The following is an 18,238-nucleotide window of genomic DNA, read 5'->3' on the forward strand; positions in this document are numbered from 1 at the left end:
GAAATATTTAGAAACAATGGGAACATATGGAATTGATTCTCAGCAAAACTAGATTAAAGCTGCGATTTCTATTCTCGTTTACAATCGTAGCAAGTATCTCCAATTATTAGCTTGAAATGCTGGGAAAAGATGAACAAAGCTTCGATTGATCATCTTGTAATATCAAAGTTGGGATTTTTTTTATCCTCGTTTTCTGTCACAGAAAGTCAAATATCTTCGAATTATTAGCTTGAAATGTTCGGAAGAGGCGAGAAAAGTTTGAAATTAATTTCTTAACAAAATCTGGATTGAAGTCGGGATGGATTCTGTTCTTGAATAGGTTACCTCCGTTGGAATCGGAGAAGCGTCAGGCGATTCTTGAAGGAACGGAGAAAGGCTCCGTTGACTGCGGCGGCGGCGTTCTCGATGCTCTTGATCGAGGTGAAGAGGGTGGCATCGAGCTCGGCTTCGCCGAAGTGGGAGCAGGCGCCGGGAAGAGTCAGTCCTGCGAGGCGGCGAGGGCTGCCCTCCTTAACCATTTTCCTTCTCGATCCTTTTCGACCTCCTTCGCCGGCGTCGGAGAGAGAAAACGAGAGCTGCCGAGGTTTGTTCCATGAACTGGGTCCGCCGGCGTTGACTAAGGACAGACGTTGACTTAAACTTGGTTCGCAAACACATTATTTATAAATTAAATAATGAATAAAATTATTTTCCCCTTTTTTCTTGCATTTTTTCATCCATCTTTCCATCTTTTTTTTTTTAAAGAAAAATCTGTTACTTGTAATTTTGTGATTCTTATAATTTATATATTTGAAGTTGACTTCTGGACAAACAGCACAAACCTTGCTCGAGAACAATTTTAGGTTTTTATCAAAGAGATTGCTGGATTCTACAGAGCCCAACATTGCCTCCAAGGCTTAGGGGAAAGAGAGAGAGCGAGAGAGGGCGAGAGAAAGAGGAGGAGAGATGGGATGCTCCATCTCGGGCCTCAACGCCCTCTACGATGCCGTTAACGGCGGCGGCGACGACGTCTGGATCAACGACAACCGCTTCCGGATCCTGAGGCAGCTCGGCGAGGGCGGATTCGCCTTCGTCTTCCTCGTCAAAGAGGTCGTCGCCGATGGCAACTCCACTCTTGCTAGCAAGAAGTCGATCAATCCCTCCCACAACTCAGGTATCGCGTCCTGTCTGCCATCAATCTACACTTTCCTTGTCCGAAATCAACTCTTGATTCTAACTTCGTGCGATTGGTGCTCTGATCGGCTGTTCTTTCTTGCCCCACAGAATTGTTACTTGTGGTCTAGTTTAGTCAACTGCATTACTCTTTTGTTCTGTGTGAAAAAGGGTTCTTCTTTTCCGGAATAGTTCATCGGACCTAGTCAAAATTGCAACTCATTAGATCATCTGGAAGACTGAAAAACCCTGGGACAAGTTAATTTGTTGTAGTTGTACAATGAACAAATTTGATGATTTATGCTTTGCTTTAGATGATGGAACATATGCCATGAAGAAAGTCATTATCCAGACAGAGGAGCAGCTGGAGCTGGTTAAGCAGGAGATCCACGTCTCGTCCCTGTTCAATCATCCTAATTTGCTTCCTCTCATTGACCATGCTATCATTCCTGTTAAGGTCTAAATTTCTTCAGTTCGCTGTTTTTTTTTTCTATAATTAAATGCAAATATTGATGTTTATCATTTAGCTCGATGACAAATCCATCTTAATAGTAAGGAAGGTCAATTAAAGGTTTTGTCTTACTTTTGTATTAGTATTATTTTTCAAACATGTGTGTTACTTATGGGGCTGGAATATTTTGCAGTTTCCTATGTTTGTTAAACTCTTGATTACTAATTAAAACATTTGTATTTCATCCTTCTTGCAAACTTTCTAGTCATATATGATGGAATAATGGCTTGATTTGATTAGCAAACCGGTAGTAGTTGAAGAAAATTAGACAGAATACACAAATCTATTATGCCATGATATATTTGAAGGACTGTCATATTGCTAAGCATATTGACTTTATTTTTACACTTTTTCCTTCGACTTGGCAAGTCAAACCGATGCTCCGTCAATCTATGTAGTTTAAGTTCATCTATACCAAATTCTTCATCAAAAGCAACAATTTGATTCATTGGATGGTTTGAACTTAAAACCATTTTACAGTAATCACTTGCTGCAAATGCATTTATGTTTGGTGCAAGTGCAATCATCAATAATACTTGATTGAGATATGGGTTGTTATCCTCCATTATTTGCAGCATGCTTTCTAGCTGACATTTTGACTTTTTACTCTATAGTCTATACTGAAGGGGAGCCTTGGCACAATGGTAAAGTTGTTGCTTTGTGACCAAAAGGTCACGGGTTCGAATTCTGGAAATAGCCTCTTGCAAAAAGCAGGGTAAGGCTGCGTACAATGGATCCTCCCCGGGACCCCGCATAGCGGGAGTTTCGTGCACCGGGTTGCCCTTTAATCTATAGTCTATGCTATGAAGTTGTCAATGGAAGTGCTTGAATATGTGTATTGTTTAAATATATTGTGTACATACACCAAAGTTCTTGAATTGAATAATTAATTGGATCATTATACACGGTCTTTTAAAGAAACATCAATTGTGTTTCGTGAATGTCTGGAAGAGTTGACTTTTTCATGCTTGAACTATTGCTAATTTATAGAACTGATATTGTAGGACTATTTTTTATTTTCACGAACTTGGAGGACATTGTAGGCCACTTTGTGCTAACGAAGTTTCTCATGTTATTTTCTTTCATTATCATTGATAGATGAAATATTTATTTGACATGATAAGTTGAGTGCTGCTCTATTTATTGTCATATAGGGTACACAAGATGGATCACGAAAGCATGAAGCCTACTTATTGTTCCCTGTTCATCTGGATGGAACTTTACTTGATCTGGCAAAAATTATGCAATCAAAGAAGGAAAGTTTTCCAACAATCACGGTTCTTCACATCTTCAGACAGGTAAACTTATCTTCTTTTCCTCATATTTGGTTCATTTATTTTGAACGTATCTAACATACAAAAGTTGTGCTTCATCAAAATCGATTCAATTGTCAAATTCATTTAGTTTGATCAGAGATTGAACTTGGCAACTTTTCAATTGTGTACCTTTTATAATTAGCATATTGTAATTCAGTAATTTTGATCCATGCGTGTTAAAATATGGATAGATAAAAACAGGAGCTACTAACTCTTCTCTGTCTTGCCTAAAAAAATCTTGGCAATGAAGAATTGAAGTTAGAGCTATGTACCATAATTACCAGATTGAAACAGATGACGACGACAACAAAGTCTTATCCCACTAGGTGGGGGTACAAAAAAAGTTTAAGTTGCTCTATAAAGCATAAAACATTTTACCATACCATTGACTTCTTCCAAAAAGTAAAAGTTGTGCAGTGATGAATGTGTCATAAGATAGACGAGTTGACAAGAATTACTTATTTTTCTATTTCTTGAACAAATCAATTTTGTCTTTGAACTGCAATTGCTACTGAAAATGAGGAACTGTTTATGTTGTTTTGACTGAATTTCTTATGTTTTCATCCACTAACTACTTGCTTGCCAAGCTTTTTCATCTTAGACACTTATTATATTCATAAGTTGAAGCGTATGAAGGGGCTTGAACCATTGCAAGTGGCTTTTCCCCTTTTAGTTTCTAAGAAATACCTTAGTGCTGCACCTGCAATGGTCATTTATCCTTTGGAAATTTCTAGGAAATACTCTTGCGCCACTGATGCAACTAACCTTTTACGGTTCTGCACTCCACAAGGTTTTTTTCTGAATTTATAATAATTCTTTGCTCAGCCAAAGTTCAAAGTGGCACAACATGGCAATTATGTGTGAGTGTGATTTCTGAGAAAAAAAAATTGTGCTTTCGGTTTGTAAAATTTGCCACCAGTTGTTTATGTAGAGACAACTAGCTGGTAGTTCGGAAATTTATCACTCATGAAATGATAAATGTGATCTATGTAGGGGTTAAAATTTCTTTTTGAGCTGGAATTTTGGTGGTCTATCAGAATGAGGTGATTTCAGTACTGTGTTGAAGTTTTATTCCGATGCATGGTGTCGATTGAAAATTGAAAATTGAGAGAGGATGAAAATGTAGAAGAAGAAAAAAGAGAGGACAATTACATAATTAGGGTCAAGGTTCATTTTACTCTTTCTCTTGGTTTATTTACCTATAAAAATAAGAATACAGTAATCATATTAATTAAATAAAATATTAGTAGTACTATACCGTATCAATTTTCGACATGTTTCGCTATGTGTTAAAGCATGCCAAGATTAATTCAAATGAGATTTACTCATTAATGTTATTTCTCTTTTTTGTTTTTGAAAAGACTAATCAATAGTTAATTGAATTAAAATTTACCCATATTTACTTTAATGTTTATCTAGATGAATTATATGAGGTTTACTCCTACAATCTTCTTCTTAAGTAGTTTACTTTTAAAAATAAAAGCATAACAATTACACAATCAATAAGATTAGAATTTTGGAAAAAATAAATAAATTATAAAATAATAACAGTGATTACTTAGAATCATCTTGATGCATGTCGAAGTGTGCTAAGCTATGTTGAGTGTCAGCATTATAAGCACACGACATGGGTGAGATTACTCGTCATTATTATCGGTACGGTATATTTCAACTATTTTGCCAGACATAGTATGAGATTTCAAACTATGCATCAACGCCCCATGGGCCATTAGTTCATTTATTATTAAACTTGATTTTGTATTCAAAAAGATATGGTGGTGTTAATTGATCTCGATAACAATGTTGTGCCCTCTGTGGACATGAGTTTGCATACTTTAAATGCAGCTAGTTACTTTCTCAGGCTTCTATTGTTATATAGTCTTCTTGTTAGTAATTTAGTATGACATATTGCCTTTTGTCTATATGCAGCTTTGTGATGGCCTGAAGCACATGCATAGTTTTGATCCTCCATATGCTCATAATGATGTAAAACCTGGTAATGTTCTCATAACGCACAGGAAGGGACAGCCGCCCATTGCTATTTTAATGGATTTTGGAAGTGCACAACCTGCGAGAAAAGAAATTCGCTCAAGGTCAGAGGCATTGCATTTACAGGTATGAATCAGTTTACCCTTGAAGTGGTTGACTTGAACACTATGCATTGTATGTTTGTGCTAGTAATTAAATTCTCAAAAGCTTTGAAGTTCGGAATAGGATGATCTTTCTGCATTTCATCATTTTAGTATTCTCAAGATAGTTTGATAAGGTTGTTTCAATTATTTCATGGATGTATTAACTCGGTGTTGCAATCATATTATCTTTTTGCATCTACTAAATCTGATTTACATAGCCAGTACTGCTAACAAAAATTTGACGGAAGTTAAAGCCTTTTTTTTGCTTGTTTGATGGATTTCTGTGTAGGAATGGGCTAGTGAGCATTGTTCTGCACCTTTCCGGGCTCCTGAGTTGTGGGACTGCCCAAGCCATGCCGATATTGATGAAAGGACAGATATATGGTCTCTTGGATGTACATTATACGCAATAATGTGAGATTGTTTATGCCTTCTCCTGTTATGCTAATTACTTTCGAGTATTACGTTCTCTCTCATCTTGTTAGATTTTTCTCTTTTACTTTGGTGCGATCTAGTACAAATGTGTAAATTGTATGACTAATGGCATTTACATACCTTTTGAGGTTAAGCATGTGATAAAGTAGATCTATATCTATAATCGTACCAAGTAACATCCATATTTTCTAAAGAACATTTAGATGGAACAGAGAGCCTTTAAAATAACATTTATTGGCTGAGTTGTGATACCTCTGGGTCTCAATTAGCTGCTGGTTCTTGGCAGGTATGGCACATCCCCATTTGAGTATGTGCTTGGCGAGTCAGGAGGTAGCTTACAGTTAGCTGTCATGAATGCCCAGATCAAATGGCCTTCCGAACTGAACCCGCACCATCACCCTCACCCTCACCCTGAGAGCCTCCGCCAGTTCGTGGCATGGATGCTACAACCCCAACCTGCGATGAGGCCAAACATTGACGACATAATCATCCATGTAGACAAGTTCATATCCAAGTATTCATCCTGAAGTGTGAAGAAATTGTTTGTGGATCGACCTTTGTAAGTTTCTTCTTTTTTGGGTTGTATTTGCCTTTTATGTGATGAAATTCTGTAGATTCAACGATAAGTGTTACAGATGCTCTTGTTCAAATATAGTTTGTTATTTGCCTTTGTGGATTCTTGTTTCTGAAATGGCCTACTATTAACCTCTTTGGATCAATTTACAAGCTTTTGTCAAGAGCACTCTCTATTTCTTCATCTATTTTTTTTATGGTATTATTGGAAAGTGGATCGTAATTGAAGGGGTGTTTTAGCGGCAACGGTAAAGTTATTATTGTGTGATTTTGTAATTAATTAAGGATTCGAGTCAAGGATTGTTGAGTTTTCTATAATATATAAAGAAATTCAGTTATTTCTAATCCATCTTATCACCAGAACGGCATTTTATTTAATTTCAGAGTGCATACAACATTCTTGAATCAATCATATCATACGGCGATTATAGCCCTGAACAGGAGTAGTGCTCGTTGAGCTACACGTCCATTTACAGACGCAGAAGGCAAAAACATAGCAGTGCCCACCCTCTCGCCCCTGCCGTATGCATGATTCTCTGCACTTTTTATCTGTGAAGCAAATCCCCCGATATTTCTTATTCAACCCGACGCATAAATGTTCGTTGGGAGATATTTCTGCAATATATAGTTTCGATCAGCAGCTATACTCTGTTCTTGATTAATTTCATCAATATTTGACTATATATATATAGCAGATTGATTAGCTGATAGAAGATTACCTGAAGCAGCGTAGTAATGAGTAACCTGAAGGAGAAGCAGCATTGTTAGCAGAAGGAAGTACATGGACTTCATGGTGCTCAACTTACTGTGCAAAGGGAACTCTGACCTTTAGCTTTATAATGTTGGAAAACTGGGAAATGGAAGGTGATATATATATATTTTTATTTCTTTTAAATTTAGTTTTAAATGGATAGAAAAATTTATATTTATTCCGTGGAAATCTTGCATTAACTGCATGAGTATATAAAATAAATCCTTGCATTGACTGCCCTCCTATTTTTATCCATTAGACCTGTACTAGTCATCTAGACCGCCCAAGCATGGCTCACCTAATCAATACATGCATCCACCCATGTAGATTGTCCAATTTGCTCAACCTATTAGACGTCGTAGATGGCTTTGGACAATGGTGGTGCAACTATTTATTCCTTTAGTGGTGAAGGTCGATTGAGTGACGTTGTGGGGAGATTGTGGGAGCAATCATATCTGAGTGTCAATCGACTCACTTTTATGATTTGTCAAAGAGTTTAAAATATGATTAATGTGATTATCAAACCGCTCAATTGGAGGAAGGAGTGTCAATTATACCAGTTAAAATTGTGTACAAGAGATCAAATATGATTTGATCTTTGTTTTTCGAGATTCTGCATTGGACAATGCAGAAGCTTGGTACACCAAGTTGCTCATTTATCAAATTATTTTATTAAAAAATTTTATAAATACATTCCAACGCTAGATTATAGAACTAGAAAATAATAAATATTTTACCTTAATTTCTTGTCAAATTAAGCTGCATAATAATACCATTACACTCAAACACACTAAATTATAATTACATGAGGATCTTAAATTGGTAATTATTTTAATTTATCAATTTATTTCAACAAATAATTGGATAAATATTAATAGAAATTGTTATAATTTAACAATAGAAGAAGAGAGAATTGTCTTATTTAATCGTTTTACTATACACCCCTATTTATACGTTTTACTATACACCCCTATTTATAGGATAGGTGAAGTGATATAGAAATAGAAGAATACAATGATATATATATCAATCGACAAAATCAATCATCTATTATAACACTCCCTCTTAAATGATTGATAGAGAATCTAACGTTGTCTCGATAAAACTTTGTCAATAAAACTCATTAGAAAAAACCTAGATGAAGAAAAAAAATAGTACAACAATAGATACTCCCTTGATTTTACTTACTGAAGATCCTTTATTTGATGCATCAGTATTTTGTACACCAGTTTCTTGGATGTCAATGAAAGCAATGTTTTTTTTTTTTTTTGAATAAATCAACTATATTACTATTGGAATGAATTTATTGGACATTAATATCACATTTCTTTTAGAGTTTATGTGTATAAAAGAATTTTGGTAAAGTATCCTTTGTTCTATCCCCATAATATAATCTCGCTTTAGTTATTGTTAGTCCGCATGCATTCTCAACTTCCTCCATGCATTGCAATGATTCTATAGTGATTTAAAGATGTCACTATTAAAGCTTGTTTTGTTGACTTTCATGATATAACCGTGCCTTGTATAAATACGTAATATGTTTGAGATCTAGTTTTATGTTGATCTGAAAGATATCATGCATCTGTATAATATCCTACTAAAGATAAATTTGATCTTATCGAATAAAATAATCTCATGTATGTTGTACCACAAAGGTAATGAAATATGTGTTTTACACCATTTTAATGTCTTCGGGCTGGAGGAGGTATATCTTGCTAGAAGGTTAATAGAAAATGCAATATCTCGGCGAATGCAATTGACAAGATATGATAATGCACCAATTGCACTATGATATGACACTTTTGGATGAATAATGTTTTCTCCATCTTTTAGTGAATGAAAAGTATCCTTTTTTTGTGTCAAGTGATCGAACAACTATTAGTGAAGGTAATGGATTTGTATTATCCATAGAAAAGTATTTTAGTATTTTTTTTATGAGAACTGATGAACAAATATTATTTCTAGTAAATGTTCAATTTACAATTCAAGATAAAATTTTATCTTTCCTAGCCTTTCATCTCAATTTCACTTTTAAAATAATTAGTAGTCTTGTTGAGCTCTTCGAGTGTCCCTATAAGATTTAGATCATCGACATATACTACCACGATTACAAAACCTTCTTCTGTCCTTTTTTAAAAACACATGGACAGATAGCATTATTTGTATAACCTTCTTGTAATAAGTATCCACTTAAGTGATTATACCACATTCACCTTGATTGATTTAATCCATATCATGATTTTTGCAACTTTATTGAGAACATAGTCTTGAGGGTTGTATCATTTTCTTCTGGTGGTTTGAATTCTTTAGAGATTTTCATCTATATATCACTATCAAATGAACCATATAGATATGCAATGACCACATCTATAGTCGCTTGTCTAATTTTTTTGATACATCCAAACTAATCAAGAATTGAAAAGTAGTGGTATCCATCACAGGTGAATATGTTTTTTTTCTAGGCCTTTGTGAGAAACTTTGGGCTACAAGTTTGGCTTTGTATCTCACAATTTCACCATTTTTAATTTTTTTTTGTATAAACACCCATTTATATCCTATTGGAATTACATCTTCAGGTTGTTCGAACTAAGAGCCCAAAGACTTTACATTTCTCTAAAGATTATAATTTAGTCTATATAGTCACCTTCCATTTTGACCAGTTATTTCTTTCTTTACAATATTTAACAGATTATGGTTCAGATCTTCATCACCTTGCATGATGTCAAGGGTCATATTGAAAGTGAAAATATCATCAGTGGCTGTATTATTTTGATCCCATATTTTATGAGATATCAAATAATTTATTGAAATTTCATTGTTTTCATGTAACTATGATATTTTAAGAACAACATTTTTCACATCTTATTCATTAATTTCTCTTACCTTATCATCTGGAATTGCTTCTTCTAGAGCTTTTGATTTTTTTTTTTTTATATTTTTATTTTTCAAGGTACGATATCTTTAAAGACAATTGGTCACCCACACTTCTGTCGTGTTCTATATATATTTGCAAATAGAGTAATAGATGGTCCTACAAAACATTGTATAACTTTATTACATTTTTGGTATTAACAAAAGCATCAAGTAATTGGTTTGCAATTATTTGCAAGTGCATGATTCTTTCCATGTTTTTTTGAGGAACGGTAAATATATATAGATCAAAGAAACTTACTAGCACTAGATGTCTACAAATTGGTAAAAGTGAGTCTAGACTCTCAGGAACATCCTCTCAATACAAAGTCCCTCACCCTCAACCCTCAAAACGAGATCGGTTTTTAGCTTGCCATACAAGGAAAAATCACACAAGTCGCAGCTAAGTAGTGGGCTTTCTTGAACTTTCCTTTGCCTCGGAATTGTCACCAGAAGGCTCGGATCAAACTACCTGCTATGTAGATAGCTAGTCGGATACTTAGGCAGTCTTGAACTTTGTCCCACGATAGCCTTGTGATGGGGTATTGGTAGAAAATGTGATCATTTGACTATATAGCTTGCTGACATAGTGAGCAGTGTTTGTGAGGGTCATAAGACAACTTATTCGTTGTTCGTAATCGTCGAAGAGCAAGCAACTAAAAGGTAAACTGGTGCTTGGGCAACAGGTCGTGCTTCCAGACCACTGCTGCCTAAGGTACAACCATTCTTCGCGGTTAGAGAAAAAACTATAAGCATTGGCTACACCATGATTGTCTACTCCAAATCACTCCAATAGCTTCATATCGATTGTTGCAAGAATCAAAATGAGCTAATATTTTTCATTCCAACAAATTTGTATTGTTCTTCAGGATACAACTTTTCTCCCCCAGCATTGGAAAATTCATTTCATCAAAGTGGCAATCTGCAAATCTTGTAGTAAACAAGTCATATGTTAAAGGCTCCAAATATTTAATAATGGTGAATCATATAACATTTAAATCTCAAGTCCATGTTATAGACCCATTTTAGTTCATTGTGTAGGTGAGATAGGGACATGTAATGCACAACCAAATACTCGAAGATGAGAAACATCAAGTTCTCAACCATAGACATGAGCAAATAATCATAAAAAAAACCATAGACATGTTGTAATCATGAGTATTGGTGATAATTAGTTGGTCTTACATGAATCAATTATGCAATATATATTATGGCATGACCATCCCAAGTAGAAGATGGAAGTTTTATTTTTATAAATAATGGTCTAGTAATTAATTTCAACAGCTTAATAAATGATTCTACCAGTCCATTCTATGTATGAATATAGGAAATTGAATGCTCAATTAAAATTCTAATTAACATATAATAGACATCAAATGCTTGTGACTTAAATTCAGTAACATTATCAAGGCAAATTGTCATGATTGAATAATTATGGAATTGAACTCATAATTTAATAATTTGCCCAAGTAATTAGTGAATGATACATTTCAAGATGAAAGTAAACTAACATGTAACCATCTAGTTGAAGCATCAACCAATACCATGAAATTAGAGCCGTCAATTTGGATTGTGTCCGTTGGGTTGGTCTGACCCTCCAAACAATTTAAACGAGTTTGGTTGGAATTTTATCAACTCAAGCATATCTTGGGCACACCCAACACTACAAGAAATTTTACATTTGGTGGCGCTGAAACACGTCGCCAAATGTAAACAAAATGTGTCGCTGAACATTTGGCTACGCCAAAACGCGTCGCAAATTGCTCGTATGCAAATGTCGATTTGCTATTTGGCGATGCGTTAAGGAACACGTCGCTAAAGGTGTAGGCATTTAGCGACGTTTCCCGTACGCGTCGCCAAAGGGTATTAACCATTTGGCGACGTTCACCTTGCACCGCAAAATATATTTCTCGATTCAATTTTTTGAAATTATTATAATCATTTGGTGATGCAAAAATGTGTCGCCAAAGATATTAGACATTTTGTGACGCACTTCAAACGTCACAATTTGTTTATTTATTTATTTATTTTAATTTTTATGATACTATGAAAGCGTCGCCAAATTGAGGAATAAATATGAATATGAAATAAAATACTTACAAACAATGAAATTTAATAGACGTGCAATTTACTATTCACAAGTCAAATATTTTTCAAAAAGTTAAACAACTAGTAAAACAATATCCAAAACATAATTAGTCAAACACCAATTAAAAAATGTCTCAAAATGAAAGACTACATAGGTGTTGCTGAATGCCAATGATATAATGGAGGAAATCATGTGGAAGAGCTTGTCGACGGAGGTTGAAAAGAGAAACCAGGAATGACATGTTGAAGTTGTTGCAATAATGCATCAAATCTTTTTTGCTGCTCACCTATCGTCTTTTGCTGCTCACATATAGTTTGTTTTTGTTCATCGATCATTTGTTGCATAGCCGTAATTTTTTCACCATCATCATTATACTTTGAGCTGATGTTTGTGGCCCTAGGACCACCTGCTATAGATAGTTTAGGTAATGGACCTAAACCCTTGATGTAACGAGACCGTGAGCCTAAGACTTGCGTCATGATATCAGCATCTTTAGGATGGCGCACATTATCGATAGTAGAGACAGAAACTTCACTTTCTAGCTGAGTCGACCGAATTTCCACCATTTCAGCCTAAAAAGAAAATAAAATTAGTATGAAAATTAACTAGATATAATGTGAATGTCACCTAAGACAATAAAAAACTAATGAATACCTAAAAATTATACAAAGACATTTAAACCAAGGTTAAGATATTTGATACAGCAAATAATTAGAATGACACCTCAAAATCCGAGTCACTCAAGAAATGTTAATGAATAGCACAACCTACCAAAGTTAACACTCAACACTAAAAAAGAAAAATCAAATAAAGAGCAAAACATATGAATACTGACTTTCTAGGTGAGTAAGATATAGTTATATTCAGATAAGGTAGATAAAGTCCCTCAGGCTCTACGAGAACAAAATACTGAAACCATTGAGTTGTATCCTTGGTGTCCATGGAAAGCCATAAGAATGTTACAACTTACAAGACATGGTGAAGAATAATGTCAAACAAATATAAAGTATGAGATGTATGCAGTAAAAGATGATTTTAACAAATATAAGATCAATAACTCAATTATAGAAAAACATCAACACATATTTGACACATGCCAAAAACGTGCAATCAGCATTCAAAGACACAATCAAATATAATCCATGCCAGCAAAATTGTTGAGAGAATATTCAATCTACCAAACTAGAATCTAGTAAAACTAATTCAATCCATCAAAAACCAAAATCAATTCCAAGACATGAATACACCAAGTGGGAAAAAAATAATTAGTATCCATCGCTCTCCTACAACAAAAATAATAAAATACACTTACATATTTTTGTGCAGCCCAATCATTTTTCCATTGTCCTCCTTTATGAAAGAATTGCTCAAAAGTGTCGATCATGCTTGGAAGCTCTCCCGTCACAGTATCGGCCTTAAAAATTAAAGCATTATTATCATATAAATTTTAAAATAAATATTATTTTAAAATAAAACTTACAGTAGTGTGATAGTGTTGGACCAAAGACTTCGATCCATGAGCGCCCTCAAGTGGCCTACAAAATCGATTATTCGTATTCTTCTCAGATTGTTCCTGAAAAAATAAAGAATAATATTAGTTTCGGTAATATTAAAATATTTATCAACTAATCTCATTATTACTAACCATTTGTTCCTTTTTTTTCCAAAATAATCACAAAGAAAATTCCAATCATCTTGGTTTACTCCCTTATACGGTTTCCTCTTTGGCACATCCTTATTTTGCAACCCATCGAGCTGCTTCTAGTGCCTCCTCATCTTACACCTTCGTTCTTGAATATATCTGAATCATATGCATAAAGAAACAAGTATAACAAGATAAAACATCGTATAGCCAAAAACAACCATAAAAAAACTTACAAGAAAATAACTTTTTAGTTTATGAGGCACAAAAAACAATTCTTGTCCAATCCAACTATTTCACCGTCAATACAAGTTTAATATAGCAATGCAAGCAAATGCCTAAAAAAGGAGATATAGGCAGAAAAAAAATTAAATACAACTAAATAAATAATAAAAAATAAAAAGAAACTGAAACGAATAGAGAGAGATGACTAACAATAGGTTGTTATTGGTGATATGCACAGGTGTGAGCGGCGCACCCAAAACGTCGAGAATCAGCCTTAGATCGGACCTCGAATAACCCAACTTTGAAGTCGAAACAGGAGGAGCACGACAAAGCCAATGGGCCCAACTCTCATTCCACGATTCCCCTTATCGATTGCAATCAAATTTTGACCATGCCTCTTCCGATTAACAGCAGCTCCCTGAGAATCCTTCACTTGAAGCCACTTTCCAATAGAAAAAATAGATTTGGAAGGAGATGATTTGGGGATTTTAGGCGGGGAGAGAGTGTTGATGATTTTTTAGGGATTTTGACTGCGACGGGAAGATGTGGAGTGAGGAGGGTTTTGGTGGGAGATGAAATTTTACACATTATATATACAATTATTATTTAGATATATAATACTTATAATAAATAATATACCAATTTTGCTATGTTCAACCCTTAATGGAATAAGGAAAGAGAAATTACGGTTTGGTAAAAAAAAACACTATTCGGCAATGTTTGGAATGCGTCGTAGAATGATATACCTATTTTGCGATGCTTCTAGCTTATCTTTTTGCGACGCATAATTGAGTCGCGTTGCCAAAAGATAGAAAGGGGGAGGGAAAATTTCCCGCTACATTTTAGCGATGTGAGTGTTCTTCGCGTCGCCAAATGCTCACATATGGCGACGCATTAAGTTTGTCCGGTCGCCAAACAACCTAAAATAAAAGAGGGAAAAAGTAGCTGCGCAATTCGCAATTGTAGCGACGCTGAGCATATTGTGCGTCACCATATGGTAACATTTGGCGACGCTGATCATGTCATGCGTCGCAAAAAGTCATATTTCTTGTAGTGCACCTAGTCCTGTGACCCGTGCAGGTTGACCTGCGATGGGCTTGGATTGACCCGCGGATTGAGAAACACAAATAACCCAAGTTTTATATCAATTTATTATTATTATTTAGTTATAATTTTGAAATAAAAATATTACTTTTTATCAAACATGCATACCTGTCTATTTACATTTAAAATATCTGTTTCTAGATAAATTTGATTGATGAAATATTTTTGAAGTAAAACATTGAATTTCAATGGGCCCGCGGGTTGGTTGTCCTAACCTGCAACCTGCCTTGGATTGGGTTAGAGATTTACCAACCCGCCAAGACCCCCCCCCCCCCCTCCCCCAAAAAAAATCAAATGGTCAGCCCGTCATTGGTTGACCAACCCCGCCATGAGTTGGCTAGTCTAACAGCTCTGCATGAAATATCAAAATGGTCCATATAGTGGATGTATAAGTCCACATATATCTCCATGAATCCTCTCCAAGTTTGGAGTTTCAACATCAACCTTTGTAAGGGAAAGTCTTATAATTAATTTGTCTTGTGAACACGTCACAAATGAAAAATTATCATGTAAAAGAATCTTTTGATTTTTTTAAGAATGTTAACGTGAATTACTTATTATTCTTCACATCATTATTGTTTAGGATGACCAAGTAGATCATGTCATAATATGAAACTATGCTTATCAATAAACTTCTAGTTTGTTACTATGTTTGTCTGAACTATTTTTATTATAGTACAATACATCATAGACGAGAGTGTACACGATCTTGTTTTTATCTACTTCTAGCTAGATATAATAGATACAATGTAAAGATATTCAATATTATTTTCATTAAATATTTCAATATAATATCTATTTAAAGCTAAACAAATTTCTACTTAATTTACTAAGATACAGTGAATTTTCAATAAAGAGGCTTGTATCATTTTGTAAAAGAATTTTTACTTTTCCATTACCTTCAATAATTTTTAATGCACCTGATATTGTTATGTCATTATTTTTAGATAATGTTAACTCTAAAATAATATCTTTTGCTTTAAAGCATGGTATGAGTTGTACCATTATCTGTCATATACGGCATACCTTCTTCTTCATATTTCATCATTAATTTTAAAAAATAAATGTATAAATAAAAGAATTATAATTTCATACCAGATTTATAAATGAATATTTTATTAAATAAAGATATGAAGTAGTATCTTATATTAACAACTTAAAATAAAATCAAAGTTCGAAATAGAAAATACATTGCAATGGAAGAACAATCATTCCATATTTTCTAGCATATCTTCACCAATCAAATGATCAATATTATCATTTGATTGGGCAAAGAAATCAAAGACATTCAAATGAGTTATATCATTGGCAAAAATTGTCTCTATATATTTTTCCTGTTTCTTTGATCGATTTTTTTATATAGATCCACAAGATGACTTGGTATACAACAAGTATAAAACCAATGCCCCTCCATCCAACATTTAAAACATTTAGCTTTATTTTTTTTTTTTTATGTTCTTTTCTCTTTTTTACTCCTTCATTGTTATATCTCCACTGTTGGTGGCTAATTTAAATCTTTTACCATTTTGTTGTTGATAATTTTTCTTTTGGTCACGCTCATGACTTATCCCAATTTTATAATTTTGAGATGAGTTAACATTTATCTCAGGGAATGATATTCCATTTGCTTCAAGTATCGGTGTAAATCCAGTCAGACACAGTTGATGATTTTTTCATAAGTAACTCATTATTTTGTTTAGCAACTAGTAGGTATAAGATAAGCTTAGAACATTTTTTAAATTCACGCTCACGTTATTAGTGTAAGAGCACATTCGATGCATGAAAAGTAGAAAAAAAATTCTGATAAATTTTGATAATAAGTTTTGCTCCATAAAATGTGAGTTTCGAGCTAATCTTGACAGTGCACATCAACATTAACAGTCACATCAACGATATGCGAAGAGGGAGGTGGCGTATAACTTTTTAATATACGCTTTTAATATATCTTTTTTCTAAATTTATATTATTAACAGTGCACATCAACATGCACATCGTTAATAATACTATTAACGGCGTGCTTTTAATGTGTGTTATTAATAGTGTGTTGCGAAAAGTTATTTTTGTTATAGTGAGGTATGATCTACGCAAGCCGAATGCCAAACTTCGAACTTGCTGATTTTTCTATAATATATAAAGAAATTCAGTTACCACTAATCCATCTTATCCCCAATATAATGCTACATTTTATTTAGTTTCAGAGTGCATATATAATTGATTACATTCTTGAATCAATCATATCATATGCTGATTATAGTGAAGAGCAGGAGTAGTGCTCGTAGAGTGGCAGATCCATCGGCAGACGCAGAAGAAGAAAACATAGCAGTGCCCACTCTCTCGCCCCTGCCGTATGCATGATTCTCTGCACCTTTTATCTGTGAAACAAATCCCTCGATATTTCTTGTTCAACCCAATGCACAATGATTCCTTTGGAGATATTTCTGCAAGAGTTTAATTCGATCAGTAACTATATTTTGCTGTTGATTATATATATAGCAGATTGATTGACTGACAGAAGATTACCTGAAGCAGCGCTGTAATGATCAGAAACCTGAAGAAGCAGCAGCATTATTAGCAGAAGGAAGTATATGGACTTCATAATCATAGCGCTCGACTTGCTATACAAAGGGAACCCAGACCTTTAGCTTTATAATGGTGGAAATGGAAGGTGAAATATATATATATATATATATATATATATTTTAAATATATGCTGGAATATAATTAATTACTATATATATATACATATTTCTTTTAAATGTATGCTGGAATATAATTAATTACTTTAAATGGATAGGACATTTATATTTATTCCGTGGAAGTCTTGCATTAACTGCACTCATTAATTGAGTACATTAAATAAATTACTGCCCTCTTAGTTTATCCATTAGACTTGTACTAGTCATCTAGACCACCCTAGCAAGGCTCACCTAAGCAATACATCTACCCATGTTGATTGTCCAATTTGCTCAACCTATTAGACGTACATGGCTTTGGACAATGTTGGTGCAACTATTTTTTCCTCTGAGTGGTGAAGCTCTATGAGTGATGTTGGCGAGATTGTAGGAGCAATGAGAAATCCAAGTTAAGGGACACTTAATACTTGATGAAAGGAGATATGAATAAGTTAAGGATGATCAAATATCCGATAAATGAAACTTTTGATAAATTAAGATTGACTAGATATTAGATAAATGAAACTCGCGTGGAGGCGAGGTTTATTGGGAAAGGAAGTTCCAAAGTTACACCTTTTGACATACAAAGAAGTCAACTTATTAGCAAGTTAAATCTATATGGGCCGAGAGCCTACCTTTAGATGACAACTTGACTTTAAATTGGTTGTATTTGATGTTTTCAATTTACTTATGTGTGAGTTGATCTAGGATGATCTACTAACAAAA

The 18,238-nt window shown here is 34.1% G+C and overlaps 2 protein-coding genes across 6 annotated transcripts; one reads left to right on the forward strand and one right to left on the reverse strand.

Annotated features, from left to right (window-relative positions):
* LOC122008841 (probable serine/threonine-protein kinase DDB_G0291350) lies at positions 1 to 6,216 on the forward strand. Of its 4 annotated transcripts, none has more exons than XM_042564705.1 (8): positions 1 to 156; positions 320 to 583; positions 796 to 1,153; positions 1,467 to 1,609; positions 2,818 to 2,961; positions 4,909 to 5,094; positions 5,401 to 5,525; positions 5,833 to 6,216. In XM_042564705.1, exons 3-8 carry the CDS (start codon positions 946 to 948, stop codon positions 6,071 to 6,073), a joined length of 1,047 nt encoding a protein of 348 aa, XP_042420639.1. In that variant the 5' UTR covers positions 1 to 156; positions 320 to 583; positions 796 to 945; the 3' UTR covers positions 6,074 to 6,216. The 4 variants fall into 4 exon arrangements, with proteins under 4 accessions (XP_042420639.1, XP_042420641.1, XP_042420638.1 ...); XM_042564707.1 differs by having other exon boundaries at positions 8 to 167; XM_042564704.1 differs by having other exon boundaries at positions 8 to 583.
* Positions 6,217 to 11,967: 5,751 nt separating this feature from the next.
* On the reverse strand, positions 11,968 to 14,281 carry LOC122011555. Of its 2 annotated transcripts, none has more exons than XM_042567943.1 (5): positions 13,990 to 14,281; positions 13,515 to 13,670; positions 13,350 to 13,442; positions 13,182 to 13,283; positions 11,968 to 12,441 (listed from the first exon to the last, which is right to left on the reverse strand). In XM_042567943.1, exons 2-5 carry the CDS (start codon positions 13,515 to 13,517, stop codon positions 12,058 to 12,060), a joined length of 582 nt encoding a protein of 193 aa, XP_042423877.1. In that variant the 5' UTR covers positions 13,518 to 13,670; positions 13,990 to 14,281; the 3' UTR covers positions 11,968 to 12,057. The 2 variants fall into 2 exon arrangements, with proteins under 2 accessions (XP_042423877.1, XP_042423876.1); XM_042567942.1 differs by having other exon boundaries at positions 13,947 to 14,281.
* Between the last annotated feature and the right edge of the window lie 3,957 nt (positions 14,282 to 18,238).

The sequence above is a fragment of the Zingiber officinale genome, chromosome 8A (genome assembly GCF_018446385.1).
Source record: "Zingiber officinale cultivar Zhangliang chromosome 8A, Zo_v1.1, whole genome shotgun sequence".
Classification (NCBI taxonomy): domain Eukaryota; kingdom Viridiplantae; phylum Streptophyta; class Magnoliopsida; order Zingiberales; family Zingiberaceae; genus Zingiber; species Zingiber officinale.

Excerpts from the sequence above, each read along its gene's own strand:
- LOC122011555 (XM_042567943.1), bottom strand. Across the intron at positions 13,284-13,349 it reads TCCAACACTATCACACTACT|GCCGATACTGTGACGGGAGA; the intron begins GTAAGTTTTATT and ends TTAATTTTTAAG. Across the intron at positions 12,442-13,181 it reads ATTGGGCTGCACAAAAATAT|GCTGAAATGGTGGAAATTCG; the intron begins GTAAGTGTATTT and ends TTTTCTTTTTAG.
- LOC122008841 (XM_042564705.1), top strand. The coding sequence starts at position 946 with ATGGGATGCTCCATCTCGGGCCTCAACGCCCTCTACGATGCCGTTAAC. Across the intron at positions 1,610-2,817 it reads ATGCTATCATTCCTGTTAAG|GGTACACAAGATGGATCACG; the intron begins GTCTAAATTTCT and ends ATTGTCATATAG. Across the intron at positions 5,095-5,400 it reads CAGAGGCATTGCATTTACAG|GAATGGGCTAGTGAGCATTG; the intron begins GTATGAATCAGT and ends ATTTCTGTGTAG.